Here is a 12,522-nt window from a genome sequence, read left to right as displayed (position 1 = left end):
CTTGTCTTATCCTTCCCTACCACTGGCACTTTGTCAAGTGTTTTACTGTTTCTGCCTAACAGTGCTTTCTTTAAAGCCATTCTCAGTTCCAGGTGCCCATTTCTCCTGGTCAGGTCCCTCTCGATCTCCCATGCTGGCAATTCCAAAGAGCAGGCCCCAGCTGGCAGGGCTCTCTGTGATTCCCCATGTTAATGGCTGTTTGATTAAAGCTTTTGTGTCCCATATTCAAGAGCAGGATAACAATGTGGTTGTAGACTGGCTAAGCAGCCTGGTTTGAGAACTGTGACTGGCCCAGTGAACAAAGTAATTCTTTACACATCTAGACATCAAGGACTGAGAAATTTAGGAATATGGGTGGTTGTGATTATTTTTTGTCTCACCAGGCCCCATCATGCCACAGGTAATTTTAAAGAATTCCTCTGGGCTGTGACTTTGGTTTTGGTCTTGCTTTTCACTCCCCACTCAAAGCCTGTGGTTAATCAAAGAACAGTACACACATACCTTCTTGGGTGGTAATTCTCCCTATATGACACATTTACTGCTGAGAAAAAAACCCCTATCATTCTTTGCCATTTTTTAATCCTGTAATTGCTGTTTACTCATGGTGTTGACTGAAATTCCACTGAATTTTACTTGCATATGGGCTTTCTGATCTTGGGTCTAATTCTGCTGTTCTATCAAACTTGCAGTTTATGCCAAGCCCCACCCTTGCTGTCTGTTCATAGGAGTTTTGTGCCATACCTGTCTTCATATCTCCTTCTTTTTCTTGGTCATCCTCTCCATTTCCTCATTATTTCCCTTCTGTTGATTTTTCTAGCTTCTCTTCTAAAAAAGAAAAAAATTTTAGAGAGAGAAACAACATATCATCCAGTGCCTTGAAACGTGGTGTAATTTCTCTGTTTCCCACATCCTATGTCTGTCTTGTCTAAGTTGATTGTAAGCATCTCAGGTCACAGACTGCCTACTCTGTACCAAACACCACACTATAGGAAGCTTCTGTCCAAACTAGTCTTTATGTACAGCATAAATAAATACATTTTATTAATAATAATAACTAAGTAAGTAATCCCATATATTTTAATGATGGGACTGAATGTAATGGCTCAAAATAAGTATGGCAAAAAGGATTCCTTATGCTACATGGAATTAAGATGAATAGAAGATGTCTTTAAGTACGGATTGAAAATATATCTTCAAAAAAGCCTTATTTAATCAATTACCTCTTTTAATTTGTTAGATAAAAGATTTTTATTGGTTTATTCATACATCCATTTCTTCATTGTAGTAGGATCACGGTGACTACTTATCTCTGAGCTTGGTGGCCTCGAGGATAATCCAAGCCAGTATTATGTTAAACGTTGTGTAAAACAATGAAGCAGCAAACACAAGTGTTTCTGCTCTACAAAAGGTGAAAGCCTGATATCTATATGCAGTATTTATATAGAATGTCTGTATATAGATGAGGACAGCTTTATGGGAAATAAGTTATCAGCCCCAGCCTCTTCAGGTGTTCAACAAGAGCTCATCCTGAGCAACAAGGTTGGATAAAGCAGGAAGGTGTTTATTTGAAAAGGCGGTAGCTGAATTCAGTTGTAGGCCTGGCAGGAAACAGATGTTGTTACAGAGTGAAATAAAAAGTACATTGGGATGTTGAGTTGTGAGCTTGGAGGGAAAGGAGGAGAGTCAGGGACAGTGCTCACCAGTGCTCCTGCAGAAAAAGGAAAGAAACACAAGGGAAGAAGGGACTGGCAAGCCAAGCTGAAACAGTGACTGGAGAAGCAAAAAAGTGAGAATAACTGCAAAAACTGAGCTAAGACATGAGCTAGATATGCTAAATATGACTGAAGGGCAAAAAAAGAGATCGGTTTAAGATGGATTGAGAAGTTTTCAGATAATGAGAGGAAGCAAAACCAAATTTGAAGGGGATTTAGGGTAGAACCCAGCAAGAGATGAAGAGACATGACTGGAAAAACCTCTGAGGTGACAAGAGGCACATATACCAAAGGCTTTTGGTTTTTCTTTTTTTTTTTTTTGTTTTTGTTTTTGTTTTAATGGTAAAAGAGACAAGGGTATCTCTGTGGGTGCTAGGAATCAGAGCAGACTGAACGACTAAAGCTGTGAACAAATGAAGGAGTGAGTGTTGGGAAGATCAGGAAATGAAATGGGGTGAAGTTATCAGGGCAAGTGATGGAGTTGCAGAAGACATGTTGATAAGCTTTTTGTTATTGCCACTTAGAGACTTGTAGACAGAGGAAGCATGAAGAGAATATTTTATCACTTTTATCTTTACAGGAAATGGTGAGATAACAAGTAGAGGATAACAGACAGGAAGGCTTGACAGGGTTAAACAGCAGCAATGAAAAGCTCACTGGCATTACAAGCGTGCAGATGAGCTGCAGAAGGAGAATTGTTTAGTTGTGAGAAGGCAGAAATGGAGGAGAGCAGGCACGTGGGAGAGGAAGTTGCCTTGATCACAGGATTTCCGTCAGAGACACTCTGCACTGCAAGAGCAGGCATGGGTGGAGTGAGCAGTGAAGGTAAGCTGGTGCTCTGGGTCGGTAAGACAGTTCATCATGAAAAAAAAGAAATAGAGCACAAGGTGGATGAAAGTTGTATGTGTGGTAAGTGTATAGTTAGAACATTGCCACTGAAGCAAAGACATTTTTCTCTACTTAACATCAAAATGCAAACAAAGCTAAAAGATGTGCAAGCTTCATTTTTAATCAATTTTACTAGTTGGTATTACTTCTTTAGCTTTTCTTCACTTGTTTTCATCATTCTGTTTTTAGTCCTTTTAATGGTCTGCAAGACTTTAGTTATTGCACCTTCTGCACTATCAGAGGACAAAGCTCTGAAATAATATTTTTCCTTAAAATGTTACTTACCTGGTGTTGCTAGGATGTAAATGCACCTGCAGCCACAATCTTTTGGTGTTATATTCCATGCCAGCTAAAAATAAGTGAGACAACTAAGGCTTGTTAAACCGCTTAACAGATAAGATACAACAGCTAGGCTATGCCCTGAGAAGTGTTCAGAATCACAATGGTTCACTGCGTTGTAATTGTAATTTTCCTTTTTTTGTTGTTGTGTTTTTTGGTTTGTTTGGGTTTTTTTCCTTTTTTTTTTTCTTTTCCTGAAAGCATATCCCTGGCCTACAGAAATTAGAGATGTTTCAGACCAGCCTTTTAGTTATCAGAAATATTATTTCAAGCACTAGACGGAAAATAAACATGATATTAACACATTGTTTTAAGGTCAGATTTATGGAATCCAAGGCTTTAGAAGAAACCTTTGAGATTCTACTACTGTAGAATGGCTTTGTTAGGGAGCACATAACATTATTTTCTCTTAACATGTGGGGCCACTTTAAATTTGTGCTTCTGCATTATTAAACCATCGTGGGAAGTGCAGCAGGAGGAAACCCGGGTAATTGGCTGCAGCTCCAGATGCAGCCGCTCGCTCATTGGAGAGGGGAGGATTCTCCCAGTACTAAAATTAGACCATCTCCGCCCTCCAGAAATGCTTCTGGAAACAGCGAGCAGGAGAAATTGTGACACAGCTCTTGGAGCCGTGGTGGGCAGGGAGCGGCACAGGGCCCCACTCCCGGCCAAACTGCGGCCTCGGGTGCGCATGAAGGGGCTTCGGGTTTATCTCCTGGGTGGCTGGAAAAAAAATAAAGATAAAGATAAAGGAACGGCAAGAGATTCACAGGGATATTAAATTCAACATTTCTTATGTAATATTCCGAAGTGTTCATGCAGGCAGAGGAAGCCTTTGAACTGCTAAATTTAAGCAAGGGCTGTCAGACTTGCGCTCATTGACTTTGAAAAGAAACGACTTGCTGAACTAAACTAAAAAACTGGTGGACTCTTTCTATCAGCATTTCTTAAAAAATAAAACATGTCTATCTGTTATCTCTGTGAAGTTGCAGTGTTTACAATGTCTTCAAATGAAATACTGGATAAGGTATTTCTGTTAAAGAAACAAATGCCGTGTGCCCACGCTGGTGAAGGAAAGCCTGTATCTGAATTTGTCTTGTACACTTGGAACTTTTATTTTTTAAGGTATATGAATAACGACATCAGTCTTTGGTTTTTAAATATATTTCAAGTTGGCTGCAAGGAAATAATTGCATATTTTTATTTCTTGTTTCTATATTATTCACATTACTCATGAAAAACGTTAAGACAAAAGCGGGTTTTCTTATACTAAAACCAGTTTTTGCTGTAAATTTGTGGTTTCCTCACCTAACCAGGGCACATAGTGTCAGCATCTCTAGCTCCAAATCCTTGGGGTTTATCTTTTCTCCTTTGCCTCTGCTTTCAGTCTGATACCATTAAACTTTAAAGCCTGCACTCCTGTGTTTTCTCTCCGTCCCTTTGTCAGTGTCACCTCAGGGATTTCAGTGCCCAGTTTTGCCTGAACCCATCCGCCAGCCCCAGGTGCTCCAGCTCCTCGGATCCCTGAGTTTTATGAGAACACGACGAGGGGAGGGGACGAGGCAGAGGGAGAGAGAGGAGCAGGGCGGCGGGGCCAGCCGGAGATATCGGGGCCGCTCACGGGCCCACACCCCGATAGCGCGGGGCCAGCTGGCGCCGCTCCACGCCGGGAGCGCCGGTAAACAACGACGGGAGGGGACAGCGGGGCACCCGCGGCCCGGGCACTGTGGGTCATGTCGGATGGGCAATGGCCACAGAACAGCAAATTCCCGCCTGGTGTCTGCCCCCAGAGAGCCGGGGAAACGGAGGATGTGTAGGGAGAAAACGCATTGGCACCACGGCGGTAAAATCTGGGGGAAATCCCCAGAGAATGCGGCTCCCCAGCTCTGCTTAATGCTCAGCTCATTCATCATGGTTTAATGCACGAAACGGTGAAGGTTTCCTACTCGATACATCTTTTTTACATAAACGTGAAGTGGCAGCGGGTAGGGGCTGTAATTCCCTCGCAGCGCTGGGAGCCACCATTAGAGCTGCGGTTCGGGTCAGCGCTCCGGGGGTGCCGGGAGCTCCCGCCCGCCGCCGCTGCTCGGGCGGCTCCACGGGAAAGCTCCCCACAAACAAGGATAAATGACCTGCAAAGGCTGCGGTCTTTTCCTTCATTTTTTTTCCCCCGCCAATAAATCGCGCTACGTAGCTTCACGAGCGTTCGCTATGAGCGCATGGCTCCCGCAGCAGGTCTGAGCGTGAGGTGAAACCGACATAAAGCTTTTGTTGTCAGGGAGGAATGAGATTTTTGAGACGAGGCACGGAGATCACGCCACTCCCCCCTTGACTCCCGCACCACACGCGGAGCCCGTCCCGGCACAGCCACGGTCCCCCGTTGTGTGCGCGGAGCCCGCGGCGGCCCCGGGCCGTGAGGGCCGCTCCCCCTCCGCCGCCATCGCCGCGCCGCTCCCCGCCGCCATCTTCGTCCAGCCCGCCGAGGCCCGCGGGCGCCATCTTGTGCCCGGGGCCGGCCCCGCCATCGCGCGGCAACGGCGGCGGCTCCGGCGGAGTCCCGGAGGCCGGGATAGCAAACCCCGGCCGGGCCGCAAGGCAGGTGGAATTTGCGGGGTACGAACCGAGTTTGCAGCAGGGAGGAGGTTTTTGCAGCCAGGCAGGGTCTGCGTGTCTGGGTCTGGTCCAGGGCGGATGGAGAGAGCCAGGGCTGTGAGCGCGGGGACACAGCGGGCCGTGGGCGAGGGAGGGGCTGCAGGCGCCATTGTGTGCGGTTCTCTGAGGCTCTGTCAGACCCAGGCAGCATCCTGCGCTCGCAGTTCTCTGTAAAAGGTTGAGACAGCTGAAGGTGTTCAGCCTGGAGAAGAGCAGGTTCCACGGAGACCTTAGATCCCCTCCCAGTGCCTAAAGGGGCTCCAAAAGAGCTGGAGAGGGACTTGGGACAAGGACAGGGAGAGGCAGGAAAAGTGGGAATGCCTTTCCGCTGACAGAGGGCAGGATTAGATGGGATACTGGGAAGCAATTCTTGGCTTATGTATGTGGTAGGTAAGGCCCTGGCACAGGTTGTCCAGTGAGGATGTGGCTATTCCATCCCTGGAAGTGTTCCAGGCCAGGTTGGATGGGGCTTGGCGCATCCTGGGGTAGTGGAAGGTGTCCCTGCCTATAGCGGGGTGGAAGTGGATGGTCTTTAGAGTCCCTCCCAGCCCAAACTATTCTGTGATGAAAAGAAGGTTACAAATGGACACAAAGGTCTGTAGGAAACCCCTTCACTGTTTCCACCACTCACAACACAATTCTGTGCTCTCAGCTTGCCAGTGCATCTGCTCAGTCAGAAAACCGGCACTTCGTCTGGAGCCCATAAATACAGGAACTAAAAAAACATTGAGAAATTACCCTGAGGCTTATGGAGGACCAGCTCCAAGTCATTAGTCCCACACTATAGTCCTTGTGTGAGGATACAGATTTGGGGTTTGAAGGAGCCCATGGTGGCTGCAGGGTGTGGGAGCACAGGGAACCCTCATCAAGGTGTGTGATAATGTCTCTCTTTCCTCATACATTGTCCAACTCAGTGAATGAGAACATTAAAATTTTTGCCTGATTTTCCACAAAATGCCACTGCACTGAAAATGGGAATGTGAACTACAGAGTGCTGACAAATGCAGGGAACATCTCGCATGGATTTTGTGAGATGGCTGTGACCCTCTCTGTTCCTGGAGTACATGGTGTCACCGCAGGTGACTGCAGTAGAGAAACTCCAAATGTCATGTACTGGTGTCATTGCAGTACAGCAGAGGCAAGTGAACTCTAATTTAGAAGCCAGGATGGAGATCTTAATGCCTGAACCTCAGATTTATGTGGAAAGAACTCTGGCTATCATCAAACCAGATATCATAGATAAAGAAGAAGAAATAGAGGATCTCATTCTCCGATCAGGATTCCACATCATTCAGGTAATAGGCTGTGCTCCAGAGAAAATAGCTGTAGTTTATAAGTCAGGAAAATATTTAACTTCTAGCAATCAAGCCAGTAACTAAAAGCTTGCGTGTCCAAAAATCCATTCATATTCTTCATCTCATCAAACATTGCTGCCACATTCTGTAAGGAGATGCTTTTTGGTGCATGGGATGAAACAGAGCAAACCAACTATTTTGCTGACCACAGGAAAACACAGACTTTGTTAATAAATTCACATTTAGCAAACATGGAGTGTATGTGTGAACGTTCCAAGGCAACTCTTTGGAGAGTGCGTCATTCAGATCTCACAAGATTTTGTGCAGTGTGCAAGTGGATATTAGAGAATTATTTGAATTCTATAGCTGGCCTGTTGCAGCCTAACTAATTTTTTGTTTCAATTGTTTTTACAGTAAATAGACGCGATGGATATTTAAATGAGCTTATGAATATTTAAATGAGTTTATGAATATTTAAATATGCCCGGCCAGGCGACCGCTGGGGGGTGCTAAGCGCTCACGCCTGTGGGCGGCAGGGACCCCCCTCCCCCTCCTCTCCGCTATGTCTTGTTTTGGTTTGGTTTTTTTTCACTTCCTCCCTGGCCTTTCTGGTGGTTTTATTTATTCGTATTTATTATTTGTATTTGTTTATTTATAAATAAACAAATTTGAGTACTTTAAATTTTTTTCTTGACTGCCCTATGGTTTCTGATAACATCCCAAAGTTGTCCTGATCCTGGCCACCTGCAGGTTAGGCAAGTATGGGAAGAGTCACAAAGCACTGAATGAAAAATAGAACAATTGTGTAATTAACAGTGTGGGCTGGAGAGACACTTCTTTAAAAGTACAACATTATACTGTGGCAGCTGAGTAATAAAATCCTGCCCTTGTAATGCTCTTTACTTTTTCTGTCCAGTGCTCTGTCATCTGGCAGTTGGAAAATGCTGTAGTTTGCCTGGGCTAAAATCACATTTTACTCAAATGGCTGTTTTCTTAATTAACGTTGAAAACTTTTGCTCTTTGTTACTCTGTATCTCAAAGAGGATGATGTCTTGGTGAATCAGAGAGTTTCAGAAGTTACTCTGTGTTCTGCACTTGGATATATGACTACAAAAGAGGACGCTATCCTGCCTTTTAATGCTCTAAGCTGTTTCAATGTAGCAAGCAATTTTAATTCTTTTTTTGTCTTTTACACTTTATAGAAACGGAAGCTCCAGTTAAGCCCAGAGCAATGTAGCAACTTCTACGCGGAACAATTTGGAAAAGTGTTTTTTCCTAATTTAACAGCCTATATGAGTTCTGGTCCTATAGTTGCTATGGTTCTTGCTAGAAATCGTGCAGTGGCATACTGGAAGGAATTGCTTGGACCATCCAACAGCCTGAGAGCTCGGATAACTCATGCTAACAGGTAATTCAGTGACTTGGCCTTGGGCAAGGCAGTAGGATTTTGTCATACTTTTGATTGAGACCAGTTTTGTGATTTGTTTGTACAGTACAGACACAGGCTTCTTACCTCTTCAGTTTTGTGCAACAGCTTTTCACCATTTTTTTTAGTATGCAAAGTTCACCTGTTTTATGGGGAATGCTGAGTGTATGAACATTAAGTTTAAGGTAGCTACTTCTTATGTTTAAAACAAAATCAAGCCAATGTCTTGTTAATTAGTCCATATCTATTGCTTTTCTGTGCTCTCAGGCTGCAGAGACTTGGAAGGGATTTGCAGTTGCCCTCCAAGTAGTTATTTCCCTTGTTTTTAGCTTAAGAGCACTCTACGGGACTGATGAGCTGAGGAATGGGCTCCACGGCAGTCTCAGCATCTCCTCAGCAGAGAAAGAAATTCGATTCGTGTTTCCAGAAGGTAAAATGGTGCAGCTGCTTCATTGCTGGTCCTGGGGAGGATGGAGTTCTTCCCTGTCCTGCCCTGACTCCAGAGACAATCCATTTAGCAGAGGTTGGGTTTGTTTGCTTTACATGATTGTGGGTCTCTTTATGTATGAGCTGACATTTTCTGCTATGAAAGCCTTACCAAAAATCTATCTGAAGAGCCAGTGTAGTTACAGAGATTGCTTCCACTTTTCAAACTCTGCTCTGGGAACTGGAGCAGTCAAAGCTGGGAAATGAGAAGACACAGGAAGCTCTTACACTCCAGCAAGTGTTTCTGGCACTGTCAGCCTTGGAGTCTCCTGTTGACTGGAAAAGACTGACTCTTTCTTGGATTCAGGCTGAGTATTTACTATTCAAAGGCAGCTGGATGCTCACATATAGTGCAATTCCAAAGTTAAGTGCCAGAGAAAAGGACCTTAGAACCTGGAAAAGCTGCAAGAGGATCTCTGGTTTGTAATGTAACAGGATTTGCTCTTTGACAGAAAGGTGCAAATGAGAATCTGGCAAAAGGTATCTACTGATACTTTTTGTCAGCTGTATCAGTGAGTTTAATAAAAACTGTTGCAATTCCTTAAAATCTTAACCATTGTGTAAACCATGTCTCTTCTCACCCTGACAAACAGAGCAAGACTGAAGGTGAGATTTTTAGAATCTTCACAAACCATCTTCACACTGGAAGAAAGTGCTAAACGTGGGATATACCCATGTTTCTCTTCTGCCTCAAATCCCTCCTCAAGGATTAAGGTTTTCCCCAGATGATCTGATTTCCTCCCTTTTCGTAACAGACTATAATTAGTAAAATTACCTCAGTGACCTTGCAAAGAAGTTTAGAGCGTTCCTTTGCCGTTTGTTGTGGGAGAAGCTATAAAACCCATGATGTATTATTAACTTACTAAGGAAAGAGCAGCTCACATATAAACAACCTTTGAAAGAATGCTGGGTTTAATCATTCTAGAGCCTGCTTTCTAACACCTGTGGTTCCTCTTACAGCAATTTTGGAGCCAATTCCCACAGGACAAAGAGCTCGGGACTATCTGAACCTGTATGTGAAGCCCACGCTGCTGGCAGGGCTCACTGCCCTGTGCAAAGAGAAGCCAGCAGACCCCATGGTATGTGCAGTGCCCCAGCTGCTGGCAGCTTTGGGATGCTGTTAGTAAATCCCTGTTTAAAGAGAATTACTCTGTTAGTGAAGAGCTGTGCTGTTTTAGCTGTCAGCTAATGTTTCAAGAAGCTGATTTGGTTGTTAGAGATGAAACAAGGATGTGTTTTAAGTCCATAAACAAAATCAGTTTTCTTACATCTGGAAAAACATGGTAAATGTATCTTTGTGTTCTTAAAGTTTCAGTCATTCACATCAGTACTTATTTAAGCATGCAGATAATTAATCTGTGTGACAACTTGCTGGCATATGTGGTGGATTTTACATCATTATCATGTTTATAATCCACATTGCATTTTTCTAAAGCATACTTTTCAGAAAAAAAGCCTTAAAAATCACTTGTGGTGTTCCTATGAACTATGTGATATACATGAGGCAACCTTTAATGTCCTTTGATTGTTCCAGCTCTATAACCTGTTTACTTTATCTGTATGTCTGGCACTGTTAGCATAGAAATCTAGAAAACAGAGGTGAAGTCCATTCCTTGCCTAAAGACCAAACCAGTTGTATCTATTCTTAACAAATGTGTGTCTGGCCTGTGATTTAGCACTCCAAATGATGGAGAATCTACAGTCTCCCCAGGCAATCTGTTTCAGTGCTTAATTATACTTGTTAAAAGCTTTCACTAAAAGATAGCCTAAATCTCCTGGCTCCAATTTTAAGCCCATTACCTTTCCCCCCCCCACCCCTTTTACTATCCCCAGAAGACACTGGAGACAATGTAATATCTCTTTTTTTTTAAAGCAACCTATTGCATATTTGAAGAGTATTTCCATTTTCTTTCCTTTCAGTCTTCTCTTTACTATATGAAATACTGATTTTTTTTTTGTTGCAAGTCCCATGTTTCTAACTCATTGTTTTGGCTTCCAGTTAATCTGCATTCGTAGCATAATTTTCTAGTCAATTATGAGGTATCTATCAGTAACTTCATCAAGACAATGCTTTCCTTGCTTGTAAGAAAGCTGTATGAAGCAGTGTCAGTAGCTTTGCTAAAAACATTCTATTTGCACCTTCTTTATTGTCCATAATGTCTGTGACCTTGTAACAGAAGGAAAATAAGGTTGATTTGATACTGCTTCAGAAACAGATATTGCCTGTTTTCAGTTTGTTATCTGCTAGGTGACTTACAGGGAGGCTGTTGGAACATTTTGTTTTTCCAGTATCCTTTTCTTCTTTCCTTTCCTTTTGGAGATGGCATCAGAAAGTGTCTGTGCACTCAGAAATACTTGCTGTCCGCACAGAGGTTGTCTCAGACAGTTCCTTAAGTAACACAGAATAAATTTATTTGGTTCAAATGATTTGAAGATTTCTTTTTTTCCAAAGTAGTTTTCCTAAGGGGTTTTGTGTTTGGGGATATTTTGTTTGTTTTCCATTTCTGCCTTGGTTCTTACTACTGTGCTGCTGTTGCTTTACCTGTCCTGATGCTCTGCTTGGCTCTCCCTTTGCAAACCACCCTTTTTATACGTGGTAGTAAAAGCAAAGTGTTGCTTACCTTCCCTGTCTGCTCTTCTGTCAGCTCTTCACAGTGTGGTATGAAATTTGTTGTTCTCAGCATTCCAGAAACCAGTGGTCAACAGCCTTGAGAAATAAATAAGGATGTGTTAAAAACTTTGCTTTACAAGTGGAGAAATCGAGGCAAAAGGTTAATTTGCCTAAGGCCAGTCCCAGACTGGCAGATGGAATTAGGACTCAAGGCATTTCTGCCTCCCACATTCTCGTTTAAGTACAACGTGCTGGAAAACTTACAAGATGAATCCCAAAAAGTAACCATCTTTTGGTTTTAAGTTTTAGGTGCTGTAAGGTGATTTCAGTACAGGAGACTGCCACTCTTAATGAATGATTACTGGATGAAGTATCTCTAAGTCTTGTCAGCAGTAATATTTCATTAAGCAGTTTCATGCACATTGTGCAGCCGCATTCCAAAACAGAGCTGGCTGAATTATTTGAAGTATGGCTCAAATGGTCTTACACTTTCACAAAGATAAACAGTGCCAGGACAAGCTGTCTTCTAAAGGTCATTGTGCATTGTTCAAAAGCAATATAATCTGTGAAGATTTAAAAGAACATTTTTTAAAAATAGGTCATCTGCAAGTCCATTTTTTTCTGAAAGGTTTTAATTTTGCAGCACTGTAGGAGAGTATCTGTAGCTGAAGTTTCAAACAATGCATTTAAAATTGCCCTATGCCCTTAACTGAAAGCAACAGAAAGCTGAAAACATTTGGGTTGTTTTTTTTTTTTGTTCACAGATTTGGCTTGCAGACTGGCTGATTGAACACAATCCTAATAAACCTAAACTACAGTATCGCATCTCCAAGGAAGAGTATCGGCAGTGAGAGCTTGGTGGGAACCTCTCACACATTGCAAGTTACACCTGTGTGCTGTCATTGTTGTGTGTCCTTTGACTGTATAACAAATACTATCTAAAACAAATGCATTTGTCATAACTACTTGTATCCTCATGGGATAAATAACCTTCCACTTAACCAGGATGTAGTGGTTCTAGTACCTTCTCTACTGACAAAGTGAATGTAGAATTACACAATAAATTTATGGCATTGGGTGATTAAAAATAAATTAAGTTCTCACCGGATGTGA

At 42.9% G+C, this 12,522-nt stretch overlaps 1 protein-coding gene across 6 annotated transcripts in view; it reads left to right on the top strand.

Moving 5' to 3' along the window:
* NME5 (NME/NM23 family member 5) overlaps nt 1-12,522 on the top strand; it is a 15,406-nt gene extending 2,884 nt beyond the window's left edge. Inside the window, exons 1-6 of one of the 6 annotated variants that reach the window (XM_063413352.1) lie at nt 4,297-5,552; nt 6,582-6,658; nt 8,089-8,294; nt 8,642-8,742; nt 9,759-9,877; nt 12,174-12,522. In XM_063413352.1, coding sequence (XP_063269422.1) covers nt 6,656-6,658; nt 8,089-8,294; nt 8,642-8,742; nt 9,759-9,877; nt 12,174-12,260 — 516 coding nt within the window. In that variant the 5' untranslated portion in view covers nt 4,297-5,552; nt 6,582-6,655 and the 3' untranslated portion in view covers nt 12,261-12,522. Of the gene's footprint in view, nt 1-4,296; nt 5,553-6,581; nt 6,659-6,719; nt 6,887-8,088; nt 8,295-8,641; nt 8,743-9,758; nt 9,878-12,173 lie in introns of those variants that run through there. The other 5 variants (XM_063413350.1, XM_063413349.1, XM_063413348.1 and 2 more) reach the window with 5 other exon arrangements.

The sequence above is a fragment of the Prinia subflava genome, chromosome 16 (genome assembly GCF_021018805.1).
Source record: "Prinia subflava isolate CZ2003 ecotype Zambia chromosome 16, Cam_Psub_1.2, whole genome shotgun sequence".
In the NCBI taxonomy this organism is placed as follows: domain Eukaryota; kingdom Metazoa; phylum Chordata; class Aves; order Passeriformes; family Cisticolidae; genus Prinia; species Prinia subflava.
Note: the sequence above shows the minus strand (reverse complement) of the source record. Positions and strands in the feature narration are given on the sequence as shown.